Source organism: Perissodus microlepis, chromosome 17, assembly GCF_051167445.1.
Source record: "Perissodus microlepis isolate ML-2025 ecotype Zambia chromosome 17, ASM5116744v1, whole genome shotgun sequence".
Classification (NCBI taxonomy): Eukaryota; Metazoa; Chordata; class Actinopteri; order Cichliformes; family Cichlidae; genus Perissodus; species Perissodus microlepis.
The window spans coordinates 11326991-11348009 of NC_140477.1; the positions used below are offsets into that span (position 1 = coordinate 11326991).

The 21019-nt window shown below is 40.2% G+C and overlaps 1 protein-coding gene across 5 annotated transcripts; it reads left to right on the top strand.

Moving 5' to 3' along the window:
* Positions 1-1029: 1029 nt before the first annotated feature.
* Positions 1030-16954, top strand: lrguk (leucine-rich repeats and guanylate kinase domain containing). Of its 5 annotated transcripts, none has more exons than XM_084910308.1 (21): positions 1030-1284; positions 1487-1540; positions 1815-1916; positions 2981-3062; positions 3224-3324; positions 3599-3680; positions 3804-3928; positions 5010-5153; positions 5525-5605; positions 5797-5883; positions 6059-6165; positions 6730-6852; positions 7297-7393; positions 9005-9118; positions 9193-9394; positions 10152-10268; positions 11788-11942; positions 12119-12207; positions 12576-12644; positions 13804-13922; positions 14621-16954. In XM_084910308.1, exons 1-21 carry the CDS (start codon positions 1156-1158, stop codon positions 14839-14841), a joined length of 2400 nt encoding a protein of 799 aa, XP_084766434.1. In that variant the 5' UTR covers positions 1030-1155; the 3' UTR covers positions 14842-16954. The 5 variants fall into 5 exon arrangements, with proteins under 5 accessions (XP_084766434.1, XP_084766437.1, XP_084766435.1 ...); XM_084910311.1 differs by having other exon boundaries at positions 9256-9394; XM_084910309.1 differs by having other exon boundaries at positions 6733-6852.
* The last annotated feature ends 4065 nt before the right edge of the window (positions 16955-21019 follow it).

The following is a 21019-nucleotide window of genomic DNA, read 5'->3' on the forward strand; positions in this document are numbered from 1 at the left end:
AACATCATCTGAAGGCTTTGTTGTTGTGGGCATTTATCCATATCTAGTGGACTCTTGTTGGCACAGGATGATATTTGACAAGGTTAACTGTGTTATTAGCATAGCTCTGAGTGAGTCCTGGCTGATGCAAAATCCAAATGCAAGGGAAAGGGTGGACGATACAAGTCTACATTTAAAGGTTGCATATATGTAAGTAATTAAAGGTGCAAACAGATGAAATGATAATGTAAACTTCTAATAAAATTCAGCACTTTTTTTGGGTAAATTTGATCAAATTTGTCCACAAAACGAGCATGAGGAGGCTCTCATAGAAAAACTTGTATTTATTTTGTAATGCCTATTCTGAAGTCTAAGTGCCACGGAAATTAAAAACAAAAACTCTGCTCTTGTAACCTATATTAAATTTAAGAAGGTGTTCACTGATTGCACAGACCAAAAGGTTACCTGCTATTATTTATAAAAACCTGTTAAACCAGGGATTTCAAATGAATTTTACATCCTTAAGTGGGCCGAAAATGACCGAAACTTAGCTTTCTGTTTAAGAAAAGAAAAACGAAAAAACCCCAGTAACATTTCAACAGCGTGCCTTGAGTTTTTCTATATGATTCAAGATTCTTTATTTGTCATATTTGTGATAAGTAGTAGCAGATGACAGAAATCTATCAGCATGACTCATTGGGTTTAAACAGTAAAAAACGATTTTACAAAATAAAAAGCCATTGGAAAAAAAAAACAGGCCATTTTCTCTGAATTCAGTCTTTGGCGGCCACTCTGGCCTTATATTTGACATCCCTGCTGCACACTTGACACACCATAACAGGCAAAGAGGCACAATTTTTGCTACATGTGTTGTTTTTTTGTTGTTTTTTTTATTGTTAAGCTTCATATTTTTTGAGGGGGGGGGTTGTTTGATTTTTAAATTAGGCTGTTTTTTTTTCTTGTACGCAAAAAGTATCAACGAGCAGACCTTAACGCTCGGTTGAAACTACAGGACCCATAATGCCATTCACTTCAAACTTGTCAGCGTTGCCTAGCAACTCTAGTGGACCTTTCATGTGAAAAGCTAGCTAGCTAGAGTTTTTTTAAACTGTAAACGTCTTCCCTTTGACTGCTAACAAGTTAGTCTGTCGTCGAGTTTTTTCTTTTAATGAAATAATGAATGGAAAAACCGGCGAACAGTTTCCTTCCGCGTCGCTAAGCTCCTGCCCTCCAGGGTCCCTCACTGACGCTGCTTCAGCAGAGACCCCCACCTGCACTGAGCTCGAGGAAAACGGAGGGATGGAGGTAAGGCTAGGAGGCTATGTCAACTAGTAAAAACTTTTTTTTAAAGCAACATATAGTGTGAAACTTATTATATTCAATTATTGCAATTTTATGGTTTTCATAACAAAAATGTGGCTGGGCGTGTGTCATTGCGCCGAAGCAGAAACGGTGAGTTCATTGCGCACGTCGAATAAATCCTCGTGTTTCTGTCACTGTGCAACAGGTAAAGCAGATGTCCTTGTACAAGAGGTCTGGGAAAATAAAACAGCACAGCAAGGTCAAATAGTTGAATGCTTGGAATTTGTGGTAGCTGCATCAACAACGGAGCTAAGCAGAGTCTATTTGTGTGTGTGTGTGTGTGTGTGTGTGTGCTGCATGAATATGTGCGCTTTTGCGCTTTTGCTTTTAAGCTCTCAGGACTTGGTCCTGTTTTCAGTGGCCTCTTGTCAAATGCATGATGTTATCTTTACTTTTATGGCACTTTGTAATTCTGTACCTGCTGGGTTCACTATTTTAATTAAGCCTTACTTACTTATTTATCTTATTTACAGAAGGATGGTGTTTTAACAGCTGAGATGATTTCAAATAGTATATTTCAACTCGGACGCTTTGGCACTGGGCTCCAGCACTCATTCTACATCCTTTCTCTGCCTGTGAGATACACATCTTAATTCATATCCATGTTTCTGGCTGTTTAATGAAGACCGAGGCTTTAGTAATGGTTTGACATTGAGTCATGATCTTTTGCTGACAGTTATAAAATAAGAGCACACTTGATCATGACAATATAGCACAAGATAGTTAAACTTAAGGGATATGAATCTGTCCAGCTAGGAATTATAAACCATTGTGAATCGGTTTCATCTCTGTTGGTGCAAATGAATGGGACAACAAGTGCACTGGAGAGGCCACAACTAGACTGTTACATGCCCAGTGTGAACCTGCTCTCATCTGTGAGGAGAACAAGGCGCCACTGGCGGACCTGCCAGTGTTGTCTGGCAAAGTCCAGTTGAGCTGCATGGCGGTGGACTGAAAGCATGGGTCCCACTAAAGGATGCTGGAACCTCATGTGATGCTCATTGAGTCTGTTTCTGACAGTTTGGTCAGAAACATGCACATGAGTAGCCCGCTGGAAGTCATTTGGTAAGGATCTGGCAGTGCACCATATTTTCTTTCTTGCACAAAGAAGCAAAAACTGGTCCTCTTGCTGTGTTTATGCCCTCCTTTTGCCCTGTCCAGCTCTCCTTGGGTAGTGGCCAGTCTCCGGGTTTCTCTTCTACACTTTTAAGTGCTGGGAGACACAGCAAATCTTTTCCTCAATCCTGGAGGAGCTTTGAAATATGAACTGCAGATGTCTTATCCTAACACTCATGACAAGGACACTGGCAAATAGCAAAACTAGAGACAAATCATTCAGGAAGAATAAAGATGGAGCAATGGTCTGTGGCCACCATCTGCAAAACCATTCCCTTTTTGGGGATTGCCTTGTTGTTGCCTCTCCAGTGCACCTGTGGTCAATTTCATTTGCACCAAAGCAGCTGAAATAGATTTACAATGGTTTGTGCTTCCTAACTGTAAACACTGAACTTTAACTGACTTTGTGATACTTTGCATACTTTAATGATCAAGCATCCCCTTAATTTTCCCTTAAATTAAGCAGCATAGTTTAAATTCAAGCCAAAATTAGGTTAAATTAATTTTGTATTCTTTGCTCTAGAGTCACAGTCTCAGCGACATATCTGTGCTGTGCAGTTATGTCCATCTTCAAAAGCTGGAACTGCCACACAACAAAATTCAAGGTGACTTTTTTTCTTATGCCAATATTATCTTCCTGTTACACAGTGACATCATTCATAAAATGCCATACCATGATGTGATTAAAGCACATTTATTTGCATGTAAATATTTGCTGTCTTTGTTGTTTTTTTTATCAATTTTCATAACTTTCCCCAACTCATAGATTTATCCTGCGTGAGCCACATGCCCTACCTTGTCGTGCTGGACGCTTCCTATAATGAAATCTCAAACTTCTTTGAATTCCAGCCACCCAAGAACCTAAAGGTAACACGGGTGGTCCTTGAGCTGACAGGATAAGACAACATTTGAGTGGTGGCTTGGGCTTCACTCTCAAGCACTATTCCCTCAAGATAGGGCTGGATTTCCATAGCCCATCTGTAGTCGGTTAGAATATGCTTACAAGGCATTTACTGCCCTTGAATGACAGTGAACTTTAGTAAATTATTTTCCATACTCTGTGGATTTAGTGGAAGGATTTCTTCACTAAGATGTCCTGAAATTTTTTTGACTTTTATTAACAGTGTGCTGCTATTTTCAGGAGGTGAACTTCTCCCACAACCGTATGACTAAAATGAAGGATTTGTCAGCCTATGCATCGCTAACTAAACTGGTTCTAGACTGTATCCTCACTGCAAAACATTCTCTCTCAGACACATGCTCTGTGATGTATGTAAAAAAAAAAAAAGAGTTGTGAACTGCATATTTTTCCTGTTGTGTATTATTCTTAACATGCCTCTACTCAGACAACAGCTTTAGTGAGATCAGTGGTCTTGAGCAATGTTGCAGGCTCACCCATCTCAGCCTTGCACATAACAAGATCTCGAGGATCAGTGGCCTGGGTGGTTTGCCTCTCACACACCTCTGCCTTGTAGGTTCTTCTCTATATATAAAAGGTGGAACTTCAAATGTAGATATTTTATAAATATGCATTTTAAACTGAACTCTTGTGTTTTCCTTTGTTCTTTTGGCAGTACTTCTGTTTACATGTATGAGATTACCTGCTGTTGTGCATACATTGTTGCTGCTTGTGTATATTTTACACATGTATGCTCTGTTTCACCTGTTTCTTTTTTCCTCTTTTCTCTCTCCCTATGTGTTCTCTTTATGTCTCTGTTTTTGGCCTCGCTTTTATATTCAGTAAAACCTTGGCCTCTTGTTCGAGAATCACCATATGGTCCAACAGCAGGCCCTTTCTCCCTCTCTCACTCTCTGCCTCTTTTTCTGCTCGCATGTGTGCACACGTGTCCTTTATCAGTGTTTCCTCATTGTCAGCAGCCCATCGGCCTGGCTGTGCCTGCCCCTCTCTGTAGATTTGCTTTGGGACCAGCTGCTGGTGTTTAGAGTGAGGCTGGACCAGTTTCAGCAGACACACACACTCACACACTCAAGCAGACCCTGCCCATCCAGCATCCATCTCATCCCTTTACTGACCCCTCTTCCTCACATGCTGCCTCCCAAAACAGCATGGCATTGTCAGCCAGCCTGTTACGCAGCCCATCACAGCATTGACCCAGAGCTTCAAGGGAGCAGCACAGTCACCCACCCCTGCTGACAGCAGCCCTCTGCCAGGCAACATGCTTGGCAAGAGTAGGCAGAGGTGTGGCCAGACGGCTAGATAACAACTTTCGTCAGTGGAATGGAGTGAGAATCAGACTGGGGACCCAGACAAGGGAGGTGTGCCCAGGTCTTGTTCTTCAGTTAGCTGGTGTGCTGGGCTATCGCCAGGCCAGCTGTTTGGCTGTCAGTCCTCACCTGTCAGAAGAGGCAGGCCTGCCACTCAGCTCTGCACCGATGGGAAAGAAAGTTCAGGCACCCTTCAGAACAACCATGACCTGTCCTTAATATTTATTGGAGACAGTCAGAGTTTATCTGAATAAGAACACTTGGACAGAGGCATATGAATGAACTTCATGCTATCATGTTTTTTTTCTTTTCCTTTCTATGTGCAGAGGGGGAACCATCTGGAGAAAATTGAAGGGTTAGAGCACCTGAAGAGCCTGCAGGTTCTCGATTTATCTCAGAATCGCATCACCAGTCTTTCAGGCCTTGAGAATCTCCATCTGCTAGGCTCCCTCAACCTGGAGAAAAACCTGGTATTGATCTGAGAGAGTCTTCAGAATTAAACGTGTGATGTGCATATATCAGCATTAGTACCACATGCTCATAGGCAGTTACTAATTCTTGAGCTTCATATTCAAAAACAAATAGACTTTTTAGATTAAATTCTAAGATGAAGTATCACAGACTCATTGTCTGATAAGATGTGTGATTGGTAGGCTGTTTAATGCTGTTTCCAGAATACATTTCAGTACTTTAAGCCATCATTACAGATTTTAATAAGATATAACAAAATTGGAAAATACCTTAATCATAGATAATGTCAAGAATTTAACTTCATGGCTAAAAAGGCATTTCAAAAGGAAACGAATAGACTGTATGAACTGTCTGAGTAAACTTTTCACAGGTCAGTGAAATTCAAGAGTGCAAGCATATTCACGACCTTTTACTGTTGAGGGACCTCAGTTTGGTGGAAAACCCTGTGCAGGTAACCATGCCTTTTACTTACAACAGGATTTTAACTATGAGATAATCTATTAAATGTGTTTAAATGTGCTGTTAATGACAGAGGTCTTCTTTCCTGTTTTTCTAAAGCTGTTTTGCCAGGCAACTTTGCTGACTGTATGTGCTTAGATTGGCATTTGCAATGTAGGCTGTCTGTGTGAATGTAATTGGTAGGAGCAACCTGATTACAAGCTGGCAGTCATCTTCCTCCTTCAGCATCTGACTGTGCTGGACCAAGAGGCAGTCACTGTTGAAGAAAAGGTGTGAACAGACAAAACAGATAATACTGTTTGGTTCACTAAACTGTAAATACATGTTTAATCTATCAGAAGCTTTTTTTTTTTTTGTCGCAATGAATAATACAAACCTAATGTATTCACCTAATGTTTTAAAGTCTGTGTGAACTGCTTCTGTGATTGTTAATTCTAATTCCTAGGTGTCGTCAGTAAACATGTATGACCCTCCTATGGATGTGGTGGCAGCCAGGGATCACATAACCCACCTAGTGTATCAGCTGATGCAGCCCCAGGTCCTTTATGAAAGGTTCACATTGACATTTATTTAATATCCTCAGCACTACATGGTCACCAGTTCGTGTAACATTAATAAGTTTATTAATTAACAATTATTACTGGCATACAAGCAAGAGCCTGTAGCATTTAGGAAGTGCACTACTAGCAAAGGTTTCAGAACAATCCAGAGATTATGATTAGCCACAATCAATACATATCTTGTAAAATAAAATATCAAGAAAGTTGTTTGCTTGAGCAGCAATTCATCCGCAGTGCTCCTGTTTATCTACACTCTAAAAGAAAAAAAAAATTCAAGTATCAGCACTTTAAAAAAAAATCGATCATCAGCAAATAAAAGCTGCAGCTACAGTCAATTTGCCATTCTCCTCTGTGCTTACCAGAAGGAGCACATCCATACTGCCCACGAGGCTCGCGTTTATATTGACTGTAGGAGTGACTCTTGCTTTGTGGCTTTTTATACTTAAGCAGTGCTCATTTTTGGAAGGGGGAGATAACTGGTTTTGAAGCTAAGAGCGGGCGTGTAAAATTAAAGTAAAATTTCTGAATGCTTCGTGTGTGTATGTCTGTTTCCAAGCAGTACACTTCCCAGTGCAGACTCTCCCTACCCCATGCTGGTGCTCACAGGTCCTCGAGGCTGTGGGAAGAGAGAGCTGACTCACACACTGTGTCAAGAGTTCAACGAATACTTTGCTTATGGGTCAGTCTTAAAACTTCTGCACACATAGTAATAATTCATATGCTGAGCTCTCAGAGCTAGTGCCCATTAGTAGTGCTTGTTTTGTAATACATTTGAAATTGCAAAAATACTATGAATTAAACATCTGACGACACAGTGGGTCCTTTAACTTTATATGATCTACCAAAATATTTTATTCTTATATTATTGAGAGTCAACTGTCAAATACAGACTGCTATGGGTAGCTTTGGCTGAACTTCAGAACATTTTTTACACTGATATATTGAAGTGACTGAAGTTTCAACATACAGCACACATGCAGAAGACATATTTCTGGCTCTCACTTTTAGTCACTTTGACAGTCTGAGACTGACTGAAAAGCCAGAGGTTTTGTCGCAGCTCATTTTCCTCTTACTAGCTGACTTAACTATGCAACTGTTTCTCTAATTGTATCTGTCACTGCAGAATCTCTCACACCACAAGGGGGCCGTACTTCGGAGAAGAGAATGGTCTTGATTACCATTTTGTCAGTGAGGAGGCGTTTCAGAGTATGATTCACACCGTGAGTTAGCTTGAAGTTATTTTGAGCTATTTCGAGTGTACTCGGAATAGTTTTATGTGGTTAGTGTTTTAAATCATACCCACAGCATAATTAAATCTTCTTGGACTTACTTTAGTGCTGAAGTCACATTCAAATTGACTTCTTTCATTGGCTTTAATGAGTTGAGTAAGTTGTGTTAATTAGTTTGATTTGGCTGAATGATTTTAGTTTAACTGGCTGACATTTTTGTGTAAAATAATTTAGTGGAACTGTTGGTTGAATGGAACATTTTTGAAAACGTATAATAGAAATGTTAATTAAATTTTATTTCAGAATGTACTATTACAGCATCTCCTATAACTCAATTTAGGCTCACAAAAATGTGAAAGCTAATCAAAGGAAAGCCATCAATGAGTAGACACTGGTCAAAACTTTAAAACACCCTCAGGAGGGATCCACAAATGGCTCTCATTAAATACACAAGTTATAGTTCTCTTAGCCAGAGAAAAGTGGAGTCCTTGGGGTTTTGGGGCACATTTCTTTTCCATCTGTCTCTCTTGTCAAGCTGCCTGTTATGCAAGAGAGGTGGGGGATTATTTATAGAGGTCTGGGTCAGGTAGTGATTTACACAGGAAGCGCTTTGATGCTGATATTGATGCCTTTTGTCTTCTTGAACAGAGGTTAACTTTTCAGTCTGTTCCTCCCTCTATTTGATTTGTCCATTCTTCTCCTCCCACCAGTCTTCTTTTGCCAGCTATGTGGTTTATTGAAGTCTGGCCCTCCTTTTCTTGCTTGTTTTTGTCTTCTTTTACTTCTTTTACTCTTACTTCTCTTGTGTTAGTTCTCTCTTCAGTCCTCAAATGTGCTTTCTTGCAGCTTTACTGTCATACCTTCTTACAAAACTGACCCCAGTAATCATATTTTTAATTACTACATTGAGATGCTTTATTTAGGAAAGGGGACAAGTGAGACTTGATTTGGAAGAAGTGCTGTACATCTTATATAAGTTTTTAGTAAAAGTCATTTGAAATGTAGTGAATAACAGTTAATGAGTTTTCTCTTCAGTGTTGTTGCTTAATGTAGGTATAATATATGTATTTCATACCCTATGCAGCGCTGAAAGGTAAAGAGGACATTAACTTTTGAGTCCATTCTGTTTACTGCTAATGGCTGCACATGTGGTTGTTTATTTGACAGTTTGCTGCTTTTATTGCAGATTTTAAAAAGTCAGTGAATGTGACTTTAAATGTCATGCATTTAATTAGTCAACATAAGCATCATAAAATGAGTTAAAACATAGAAATAAGTAACCTCATATATAATTTATATTAGAGCCGGAACAATTTGTTTATCAGTTTTTCCAACCACTTAACAGTAACAATAAGGTCAGGTCATGTGTGAAAAGTAACAAAAAGATTTATTTATTTTTCCCTGCCAGGTCAGAGCAGGTTCAGTTCACAGGTGGAATAATGGCTACAGGTTGTTAACCCTGACAGAACATGCTGGGATTGTGCATGTATGTCAAATATGTCCCATTTTAGGAGCTCATAACTGTTGCAATAACGTGATGAATAGCGAGGCAATAAAATGTTCTCTCATTCTCTTCTCTTGCACTGGGAAATGTTCTTTCAGGGTAAGTTTATCCAGACCATCCAGTATGGGGGGCATAGTTACGGACTTACCAGAGATGCTGTAGAGGATGTGGCTAGAGAAGGATTGGCCTGTTGCGTGCATATGGAGCTGGAGGTAGGTGAAAGGAAAGCTCATGTATAAGAGTGTTAAAAGCAGGATATCTGCAGGCATTTTGACTCTTCTTTCAGGGTGTTTTCAGTCTAAAAAAGACCTACTTTGAGCCTCGATACATCCTGCTCATCCCCACCCAGGCTGAAAAGTACATAGGCCACCTTAAAGCCCGTGGACTCTACACCCAGGCACAAATGGATGCAGCAGTGTCACGTATAGAGCTCTACGCCAACACCAACAGGCAACGTCCAGGATTCTTCGATAATGTTATTCCCTGTGGTACTATGTTTTTTTTATTGCTTTATGGGGGTTTTAATATTATCCAGTGGTTAATCAGATGTATTATAATAATTAGCTGTTGCAGTACAAAGTGTTCCAAATATTCACAATTAATTTTCAATGGGTATCAATTTGAAGCTATGATTCCAGTTAACTGATTCCCAGAGGAAATATTTAGATGTTTCTACATTTTCAGCCCGTTTCAATACAGAAAATTTGAAGTTGAGTTTAGTTTGTTATGATCCCCATTAGTTACAGCAAAGCAGCAATCATTCTTCTCTGATACCACAAAAAACTTTACACTGTGACAGTGCACCACCAATAGCCTTTGGTGTGATTGCTCTGTTCATCATTATAGTGTCTCACAAAGATTGAAAATGCCCTGGCTTAGTGCAGTCCAGCTATCATTGATATAGCATTAGATGGATTAGCACACTCCACTAAAATCCATAAACTACACTTTCAATCCAATTACCACATGTATTAAAGGCACGTAGCTGCAGAATAGCTGTGTTTATCATTCCCTCATGAAAGCATTCAGACATGTTAGGGGTGTTCTTAATGAGATGAACATACAGAGAGTGCGGGCACTCATCACTTTTATTCACTGCCAGCCTGCGCCTCATTACACTAAGGTCGTCATCCCCTTATCTTTTGATCTATTACTGTTTGATGGGGAGATACGTTGGCTCTGTTGAGCACCAGATTTCTTTGTGTGTGTGTGTGTATCTGTGTGCCCGTGTGTGTGTGTAAGTAGATGACTGGGAAGATGCCTACAAGACACTGAGGCACGCAGTGAAGGAGTACCTGTTGCTAGAGGAGCAGGAGGAGGGAGAGAACAACAACAGAGCATCCCCTGACAACACCTCCACAGGTGTCTATGTGTTTGTTTATTAACATCATCATTAGCAGGTCCAAAGTGTCACAACACCAGTTTTGTAAAGCAAGACACGGGTAAAGTTCAGTTAATTAATTTGTGTCTTGGTTTTGTTTTGTTTGCTTGTTTTTTTTTTTATTTAAAGGAGCACTCAACCAATTTGACATGTGTTAATTAAGTTCATTTTCATTGGACAGGAAGTATTACTGAAAAACTGCAGGATAATAATATCATTGGTTGAGAAGAAGTTTTTTAAAGTCTGAAAATAATAATCCTGAAGCAATTAACCAGAAATTAACCTGTGTTAGAAATCAGAGGAACCCCCCCGTCTGTCCCCTTCTGGCTGCCTCTGCCTCAATTTTATCCCACAACTTAGACATTCACATTACTCACACTCTCATTACACATACATATAGGATCTTGGGGGTGGGCACGCTACACGGATTCCAAAAGACCATCAGGGTGTACACCTCACCCCTGGCGTCGTTGCCCACCTCTCAATTTTAAATACACGTAGACATTGAGGGCTAGCAGGAGGGACTATGCGCTTACCTGCTGCTCTCTGGCAGGTAGCTCCATGCCCTCCTGGGTTTTAAATGCACCTTAGAACACACATGCATCAACACTACAATGAGCGGGTGGAGGGAGGTTTGGAGTCTTCTCTCACCCCCGTTCTCTGCGGCCTGCTGGAGCGGGGGGGCTAGAAGGAGGAGTTGGCCGTCCGACTGCGGTCTGGAGTGTGGGGCCTCCCTGCTGCTGCGGAGTCGGGGCGGTCTGCCTCTCCCCACCGCAGGGAAAAGGGTTACACCGTATTCAGCAAGTGAAAATAAAATAAACAATAAAAGGTGAATCAAATGGACCATTACGGCAAGGCTGGGATGGTCAATTTGGTAAAGTAAATCCGTTGGGCATCTTTCTTTGCCTTTAGACAATAATTCTGATGGCAAAAGAGCCAAACGGGACAGGCAAAAAAGGAAGAAAAAAAAAAAAAAAGAAATCAGAGGAATAAGGAATTTAAAAGATGTGACGGATCTCACACAGCGCTATTAATTTCAGTTGTTATTGTCATACTTTCCCTCAGGTTTATAAAGTATAATTGCTAAATCATGGAGTGTCCCCTAAAATACAAATGGGGTTATAAATTACAACATGGACAGGAAATGAGTATATCAGAGAGACAGCTCAGGTTGAGTAGTTTGGAGACGAATTTAGAGCGGCAGGGCTGAGATGGTATAGACATATGCAGAGGATGGATAGTGGATATGCTGGACAAAGGATGTTAAATATGGACCTGCCAGGCAGGAGGAATAGAATCCCAAGTTGATTCATAAATGTAGTGAATGAGGACATGTAGGGGGTTAGTGTTACAGAGGACAAAGGAAATGGAGACAGACGAAGCAACAGGAAGACAGAGTATTATAAATTATATTTGATGATTTCAAAAATAAATAATGTCTAGAAGCTCTGTTCCATGCTGTTTAAAACTTCAGATATAGACAGTATCTGTTTCTTGTAGGTCATAATCCAGAAGAGAAGCCACTGTCGCCTGTGTCAATGTCAGGATCGACACTCACATCACACTCAGCCAGAGCTTTGGACCCCTCTGATATCTCCTACAGATCATATTTTACCAAGATCCAAGAAGAGCTCCACCCTCAGAAGAGCTCCACTGTGAGTTACAGGATGTCTAATGATAAATGTATTGATAATGAAGCCTACAAGTAAATGATTCTAATTTGTGAATATTATGTTTGTTTCTTACATGTTTTTTTCTCCCCTCCTGCTCTGCTTTTTAATCGCTCCACCCACCAACTTTTCTGTGCCCTCGTTGCATCTCCGTTCTCCAGGAGCTAACTTCCATTAGGAGGCGTGAGCAGCTGGTGAGGGAGGCTATAGTGGGGAAGAGTCCAGGGGTTTACAGCCAGCTCTTCAAAAGGTACAAACAAGCAGCATGCACTCCACTGCACTCCATTACTTAATATCAAGTGGGCACTTTGAGCTGGGCCAAATTGGTTTAATTGGACCACTTGTCCCAACTGTGCTTTGTTGGTTTGTTTTGAGTCATTGTTTGACATTGAGGGTGAAGTGGCAGGTGCCCAAATAATTTGAATCTAACCGTTTGTTAATGTGATGGGTTCTTGTTAGAGGTGCACTCCACTCACTTGTCCTAAAGTACACCTGTTGCCAGATATGAATGATTGGCTGCATATTTTATTCATGCGGACTATTTAGCAAGGTAATGTGTGTGAACTTATGGTGGCGAAGAAAAACACTGAATCATTACTTACTTTTTGTTTTCCTCAGTTCTGCTCAACCAGCGGCGTCATCTGTGCATAATGATGATTCTGGTAACCTTTTTCATGAGGATAGTGGGTAAGTACAAGTGAGGCCAGATGTTACTGTATGAAAATAACAGATACAGTGATCAAAGTTAGATATGATTTCACTCGGCGCATGATCGGTAAATTCATAAAAATGGCTTATTGATTTATTTTGACGTGAGAGAAGCCAGAGGAAGTCTTACAGTTTTATTAAAAACAACCGTGAGCTAAAGATTAAGGAGCAGGAAACGGCCTTAGCGGCGGTACTCTTGACTCCCAAAGCCTGTTTTTACGACATTACTTGTTTTTTTTTTCTATCCAGCTCAGTTTACAGGTTTAAGCCATGCTGGTAAAAATCTGAACACACATCCCACACACGCATAGACACACACACAAAAATACACCCACTCATAAATTCAGATTTTATTGCCTCTGCTGCTATTTAACTCCCCTGTGTGTACACTTACACTCAATAAACCTGTGTACTGCGCAAATAAGTATTTAATCAGGTTCCCCATAATATGTGTGATGTGCACGCAAATGGGAGCCATCAATTTAGTTCGTCAAAAAAAAAAAAAAATGTAATTTAAGATATATGCATAGAAACCTGTGCTGTCAAAATTAATTTGTTCCCTTCGGGCCCTCGTCTTCAGAAGGCAGGTTTCATCAAACTTGTTGAAAATCTGCAAGTTCTGTCATCGTGGTGTGAGTAATACATGCCTCCAGTGTGTACAGTAGGCATTACTCACTCGCTCAGTAATTCTATGCAGGATTCCAGACATCTGTCTCCTTGTTGGCACTGCTCTTAATAGGGATGTGTCTTTACCTGTGTGTGCTTATTTCCCATGTTGTTATTGTGTAGTGACTGTGTAGTCTTGTGTATGCATTTGTATACATACACATTGTATAGCTTCTAGGTAAATGGAAAATCTGTACCCGAGTACTTATTATTGCATTATTGATATTACTGTTGAATACTGTCAGTCTCTGCAGCAGTGGTTTGCACCACATTCTGCCTGACTTTCATTTTGAAGCTCTTCTACCCGTTTCATTTGTGTCATTTCACTTTTTGTTTTATTACCTGTGTAACAACCATATGTTTGTGTTGTTGCCCCCATTACACCTGCCACTATGTGAACTTCCTTTACACTGCTTGTCTGTCTCTGTGTTTTTGTCTTCCCTTCTTGTCCCTTTTTGCATTTGACAAACAGCTCGGACGATTCTCGTGCCAGCTCAGCTTTGTCAGTGCCCAGTTCAGCCGGCGCCTTCTCTGGCTTAGCAGAACCGCTACATGTCTCAGTCATGGGACATGCTTCGGAAACACTTAAAGGTTACTAAGTAATTTTTTTATCTGATGTGTTTATATGTCTGTATCTATTTATGTTCTATATGGAAAGAAATTATTTTTTATATTTATAGAAGCCAAGGAAGTGGTGGTTTAATATGAAAATTATTCTGAAGGAACATTTTAAATAAAATATAATCTTTTAGTATTTTGCTGTATTAATCTCTATAATGAATGGTTTTGGGTAAAATCATTCATTATAGAGATTAAAAGGTTCCTTATGTGCTTTTTGTTATAAATGTGCTTTTTCATTAGATGTTCATATTAAATGTAGCTAACGTTTTTGAATAAAGAGTTCAGTGTTTCTAAATGTAATCCTGATGAGCCAACAGCTCAGGCTTCAGACTGCTCTCAACAGCTGTTTTTCTAATCGTTTTCTGAGCTGGTGTGACTTTGACACAAATTTCTTTATATACTAGTCAAATAATGACTAACCTGAAAGAGCTGTGTCTGAAATGAGGTGACAGGGCTTTCAAGCAGTGGGGTCTTTTTTTGGAAGCTAGGTGAGGGGCAGCCAATCAAAAGAAAGCAAGCTTAAAGAGACAAAAATAGAGCTGGAAATAATTGTGACTGGTTATAACAGGTTTGTTTACTGTCTGTGGGAAAAACAGAAAATCTAATGATAAAATAATAAAGTTGGCTTGCTGAACTTCTAAAGATTGTTGATTGATTATTGATTTCAGACCACGTTCCATCCAGCCAAACACCTAATGACCCTCATCCAGGAGCAGATCAACTAGCTGCAGCTGTGTCCCCATGCTCTGATCGACGCCCAGGGTCCAACGTTAAGCCCATCCTGCCCCCAATCCCCACTGGGCGCAGGACCCCTGCAGCACCCAGTCTATCTCCTTCACCCAGCCCCAAACCAGGAGTGGAAGAGGAAGGAAATGCAAACATGGAGTGATAGCTTTAAAGGGATTTTGATTTCTGGCACCTAAATGAAGTAATCCATTTTTGTAAGAGTAAGATTTTGTAAGCATTAGATTAAAAAATGAGAAGAAAAGGTTGAAGAATATGTGAAAGTACATAACTTAAAATACAAGCTTGTATTCTGACACTGTAAAAACCACAAAACCACATTTGTTGCTTTTTTCAGTACACAGACGGGATATGTCGAAGCCAAACACTTTGAGTTAGATTAGCCTGTCAGTCATGCTGCTGCCTGTTTAGATATTTAGATATACTTCATTGATTTATACTCAATATGTTGTTTATCATGAGTGATGACACAGATTACTATAAACATGGTGACATTATTATTACTACTGTTGATGACACATTATTCTTCAGACTCACTGATTGGAAAGCGTGTTTTTCATGCATGATAAATATGATGTCTGGATAAGAAGCAGTTCTTTTTGTCTTCTCGTGTGAACATTTATATATCCACAACAGAGATATTTGCTCATCTTTGAAAGTTTATATATACAAACTATGCTATAAATGCCATTTCTTGATATGATATTAATATTTTTGACAGTGTAATAGTAACATTTTATTTCCTAGTGTTCTGTAATCTCATCAAGTACAATTTGGCATCTCGATACTGATCTTTGTGTAGCGTGGAGCTCTTGTCATTGGATGATAAATGTATCATTAATCTTTATCTCTTCTGATGGGATTATTTATCCGGCTGAAAATGCATTCATGTGGAAGTTGTTGATAGATATTAAGCAGTCCACCATCATAAACATGCTACTATATTTTCACAGTGTCTGTGTGTTGCACGCAGCCTTGCATGCGCCAACATGTTTGTGGGTTTGGCACAGTGTCTATTAGTGAGTCATATTAAATAGAAATTACCATTCGTCACAGATGTGTGCATTGCTTATTTAACTGGTCCCTCAGCCAGTCTTCTTGTAGGTAAATGTGGATTTGCACACACTGTATGCAGGTTTGGTCTCCTGGGTTATACATATGTGTGCAGCGTGTGGGCAGTGTGTGTTCGCTCACACACACACACACACATACACACAGAACACCTGGCTATCCATCACTGTCTGTCTTCCTCTCAGGCAGCAGATGTTGCAACTCTGTCATAATTCTTTTGGAAGTTTGAAGCCAGACTGTGTCTTTAGGGCCCCTGGAGGTCTAACCTACTTACTCTGCAGTCGACACCTCACTATAGCTAATCGTGGCCTAACATGTTGTCTTCCTGTGCATTAACATTACATTAGATTCGACTTTGTGCATGATATGTAAGGTATGCAGAACCGCGTGCAGCTCTTTAAAGTGAAGTTTGAAATGAGGTGAGAATGAGGGAGTGGGAAGCTACTTCCAGTCTTGATGTATGCCATTGTTTGGCGCCTTCCTGTTCACAGCATTAGACAGCATGCCATATTTTTTTCCCTTTTTTTTCTGACAGCAAGGTAAATCTACTCTAAACATGCCTTTTAACGTGCTATACAGTTTATTTATCTGTGATGATTCTATACAAAGCAATCCTTAATAACATTGTCTGTATTACCAGAGAAAGCTTAAAAAGAATGCACTGTCTCCTTTTAGAGGTGGTTCATTGGGTAGCATGTGCCTGGTACTGCTTGCCTCAAGCACTTGTCTTCTTTCACTTCAGCAGCTGCTGGAAGATAAACATGTCCCACGCTTTCATTTTGATGCTTTTATAACTCCTCAAGACACAAACACTTCTTGGTACACAGAAAAAGTGACCAGGTTTTGTGGTAGACACAAAGACCTGCATCTGAGATTTATGTCTGGAGGAAAGAGAGAGCGGTTATGGCGATAGATATGCAGAAGCACGTTATCAATTTTCACAAAGCTGAAATAGGCAATGTTATGAATTAATTTTTTATGATATTTGTAAGACTCGAGCAATGAATGGAGAGAGAGTTAATCTATATTTTAATTCCAGAAAGAATGTTGTGAGAAATAATGGAAATTGGAAGCAGCATGGCATCAGAGTGACTGATGTACTAAAACTGCATTATAGTCTTGGAAAGTTGTGTTTTGCCTGAACAAGTTTGAGGTTTAATAAAAAGAAATATGGTTCTGTGCAAAAGCCTCGACAACTGTAATTTCTTTATATTTCGGTAGGAAAATGGGAAACTGGTGCAACGATTTATTGAAATGTGTAAACATACATGCAAGTAAATGATATAAGTCAAAAACAAAGTTTTTAATTCTAATGATATTTCATATGAGCACCTTTATTCTTCAACACAGCCTGCACTTTCTCACGGTCTTCAGATTTTTTGTATTTTCTTTCAGTAGTCTTCAGGAATTGTTCTCCAGGCTTCTTGAAGGACATTTAAAGTTCTTCGGATGTTGGCTGCCTTTTGTTCCATTTCCTGTCAAGATGATCCCACACTGCTTCAATGAAGTTGTGGTCCTGGCTCTGGGGAGGTCAATTCATCACTGATAGTGTTCCACTGTGTGTTTTTTCTATCCAGGTATGCTTTTATTGCATTGTCAATGTTCTTGAGATCAGTGCCAAGTCTTTGGCCAGTAGCTCTTTGAGTATCACCTTGTTCCAAAAATACTATCTTGTGTCTGTCAGAGTCTGTTATCTTTTGCTTTACTCATAGATTTATCTATATACATGTTTTTGCAATAGGCTGCTAGTAACACTGGTTCATCCGTTCAGTTAGATGCCTCTTTTTATGGTTGACTTGATTTCTGGATCAGTATTAAGTGGCTTAACAAACAAAAAAAACTTCTGAAAATGGTCAGGTGTGTGGATGGGACAGAAAATGAGTAAAAAGGCAGGCAATGCCCAAGGAAAAATTTTGAAAGACCTTCAGAAAGCCTGGAGAACTATTGTTCAAGAAACCCTAAAACATCAGGGCTGGCTCAAGAGCTTTGCACAGCTGCCATGCTGGGCTGTGACATACTATATGAGTGCTGTTACAAATATAAAATCTATATACAGTATATAAATGTACTATAAATGATGATAATCTGCAGTATCTTTAGATTCATTGTATGTGTGAGTCTGTATTCAGGATGGAAATTCTGTACCCAGTAAAGCAAAGAAAAAACATTAAATGATATGTTTACTTTATTGTGGGTACAGTAAGCGGATTCCTTAATTGCATAAAGACTTTGAATATTTCTATTAAAAATGTAAAAGCTGATTTACATGTAAATAAGAAAAATCTAAGTATCCAAATCCAAAGTTATGTTTTTACTACAAATTTTTTACTCTTGGGAAGATTAAAAAAAAAATCTCAGAAATGTTTGTGCTGTAAAGTGATGGTCTTTCGACAGCTCATGTATTCAGTCAGCTTCAGCAGTCAGCTTCAGTTAAATATAATGATCCACTCACGTTGCCGGAGCTATTTCCACACTCCATTTCACTGTGCCAACATAGGATAAAGCGCCGGCTGAACTTTCCTGTCATCCTCGCCTCGGAATTGAAGGGAGGTTTTTTTGAATTTTTAAAAAGGCAATCAAAATTGCATCGGTGGGCCCAGTCGGTGGTATTCTGTTCAAATATATTGCTGTTGTTCTAAGTCAAACACAGATTTAGAGCTTAACTTTTCCATAGTCCCATAGTCCACCATTTTTGACTTCTTGTCTGGGCCCTGCAGTCATATACAGACACCAGGCCTTCTGATCAAGTGGACACAACAAACACTGAGGCTTATGAGCTGCTACAGTATTTCAAAATCTAATACCCCAGCTTTATAGTGACAGAGATTTGCTACAAGATACAGGGCAGTAGCTACAGCTTACTGAGGGTTTTCCTTGTGAAATGTCTTGTGAAACAAATATAGGGCGGATTATGAGGCTTAGAATGGACTTGAAAAATAGTCTGAAAACACAACAAGTGCAGCCGTTACTAACGCACCTTTGCAGTGTTCAGTAAGATGAAGGAGCAGGAACACACCAACTCCTTTCACTGAATTCATCTCTTTTAAATGAGTGGGTGTATATTCAGTGTATACAACAATAAAATATTATTCTCCATCTTTCTTGGTTTTCAGCACAAAACCAGCTGTTGGTTTTCTTTGTTTCTTTTTTTTTTCTACTGGACTTTCTCCCAACATAAGGACTAATTGTGTTACACCTGATATAGAGGTGCTGCCATTTGTATGCTTATATTAGTGATTATTTTTGTGTAGATCCTTGTTGACAGTTCCTTAAAAAGGAAAAGAGTGATTGCTTCGGGGAAGGTCTGTGAGGTCGGACAGGTCCCTGTAGTTTTGGATTAGTGTTGAACTTGCTGTTTTGACTGTGTTTCCTGGAAGTACCTTATGAATGGACTTGCTGATCCTCAAACATGAGATGATGAGATGAGATGAGATAGCCTTTATTTGTCAGTTGCAGGTCTTTCGCCCACAACCAAGATGACAGACCTTGCCGACCGAACATACAATACACAAACATCACATTGGGGAGACAGGTCAGGCTAGGTAGCGAGGAAAAAGAAACATCGAAATGTGTAACACAAAAGAATAATACAGGAATGCACAGATATCAACACACCATAGCACAATAAACACAGACAAGCAACATGGGAAAGTGTTCCAGTGTGTACATCTGATCTGGGACCGCTGCAATCTTTCGACTGCGCCTCCAGCTGACCCGATGTCCACATCAGAAGGGAGGTAAGCGTTGGAGGTGGCGTTGGATCCGGGGTAGGGAGGGTGATGTGTCAGTGAGTGCTTATCAGTATCAGTATATGTATGTGTGTGCGTGTCCATAGTTCAGCTGAGACAATGTCCTTCGCCCTGCCAGGCTAAGTAAACAGTCTTCCAGCCAACCCAGGTGGCCTTGCATGGAATGAGAAGGAACAGACTCAACACAGTCGTTATCAGGGAGTTTTTGTTCGGCTCCAGCCTTGAGCCCACAGCTGGCGCCGAAGGGGTAGCCGGATTATGATGGTAATTTTTTTTTTTTGCAACAACTCATGAGAATTTCAAAGCTGTTCTTTAACACTCCGACACTGGTCTCTCAATCTCCTGTTGGAGAACCGCGAGCTTCCCCATGATGGTATCAAACTTGCTGGTGTTGTCATTCTTTTGCTCAGATAGCCGATTCTGAGACCTCACGACTGCAGTGAGCTGTTCTACGATGTAATCCAACTTTCGCTCAAAGGTGTTATTTTGAGCAGGCCTCTCCTTGATGTAACCCAATATACGTTCAGAGGTGTTATTCTGAGTATTCACGGCAGCTGTAAGCGTCTCCAAGGTCTTAACCATGCTGCTTTCAATGAGACCGTTCTGAGAAGTCGCGCCTCGTCCCATCGTTTCAATCCCAGCGGGCAGCCTTGGGGGGGTTTGAACAGCTTAATTCACCGATAAGACAGGGCCAAGCCAGCTCCGATCAGCAAGAACCTTGTTATCATGGTTCCGAATAGGTAGATATCTTCAGCGTCCTCGATCGACAGTCCCGCCAGGCACACGATCCTCCATTTCTAACCCTAACTTCTCGTTGAGAAAAGGGTGTCAATAGCATTCAGAGACCAGTTGATCAAATCCATAATTCTCTTTAGGTTTTAGAAACAGACTGAGAGAGTACATATGATTGAAACCACATTTTCTTACCTATAAATTATTTAAGGAATCTCCATTCATAACCAATCAAAGAAGCCCTTTTTCTTTTCGTGGGCTTTGACTTGAAGTGCCTATCTTTGCTTGCCAAATATTTTCTTTTAGTATGTAATCTGCCACTTCATAAGCATGAATGATGCTTCACCTCAAGGGTAAGAGCTGCAGATTGGCAACTGTAAGAATTTGGCAGAGACGCAGTGTTTCAGCAGGAAGGCTTTGGATTTATCTGTGCAACCTTTCTCTGTGTGTACTTGTGTAGAGGATGTTTGAATAGGTCAGGGTGGTGATATAATGAAAGCTTAAATGAAGCACACACCTCTGCATTAACTCTGCCGCATGATGTGGCGCTATAGTCTGTAACTATGGCAACGGCACTCTGCACTCCTCCTCCTTACGTGCATCAGTTCGCGCGCGCGTGTGTGTGTAACTCGTCACTGTGTTCCCTGCAGACAGATTAATTCCCTGCCAGATTCATTCCCTGTCAACTTGCTGAAACAAAAAGTTTCTGTTTTAATTAGTTCGCTGCAGTGTCTCGCTTCATCCGTCTATCTGGAAAGTGTCTCCCTCACA

Excerpts from the sequence above, each read along its gene's own strand:
- lrguk (XM_084910308.1), top strand. The coding sequence starts at position 1,156 with ATGAATGGAAAAACCGGCGAACAGTTTCCTTCCGCGTCGCTAAGCTCC. Across the intron at positions 3,325-3,598 it reads AGCCACCCAAGAACCTAAAG|GAGGTGAACTTCTCCCACAA; the intron begins GTAACACGGGTG and ends TGCTATTTTCAG. Across the intron at positions 3,929-5,009 it reads CTCTCACACACCTCTGCCTT|AGGGGGAACCATCTGGAGAA; the intron begins GTAGGTTCTTCT and ends TTCTATGTGCAG.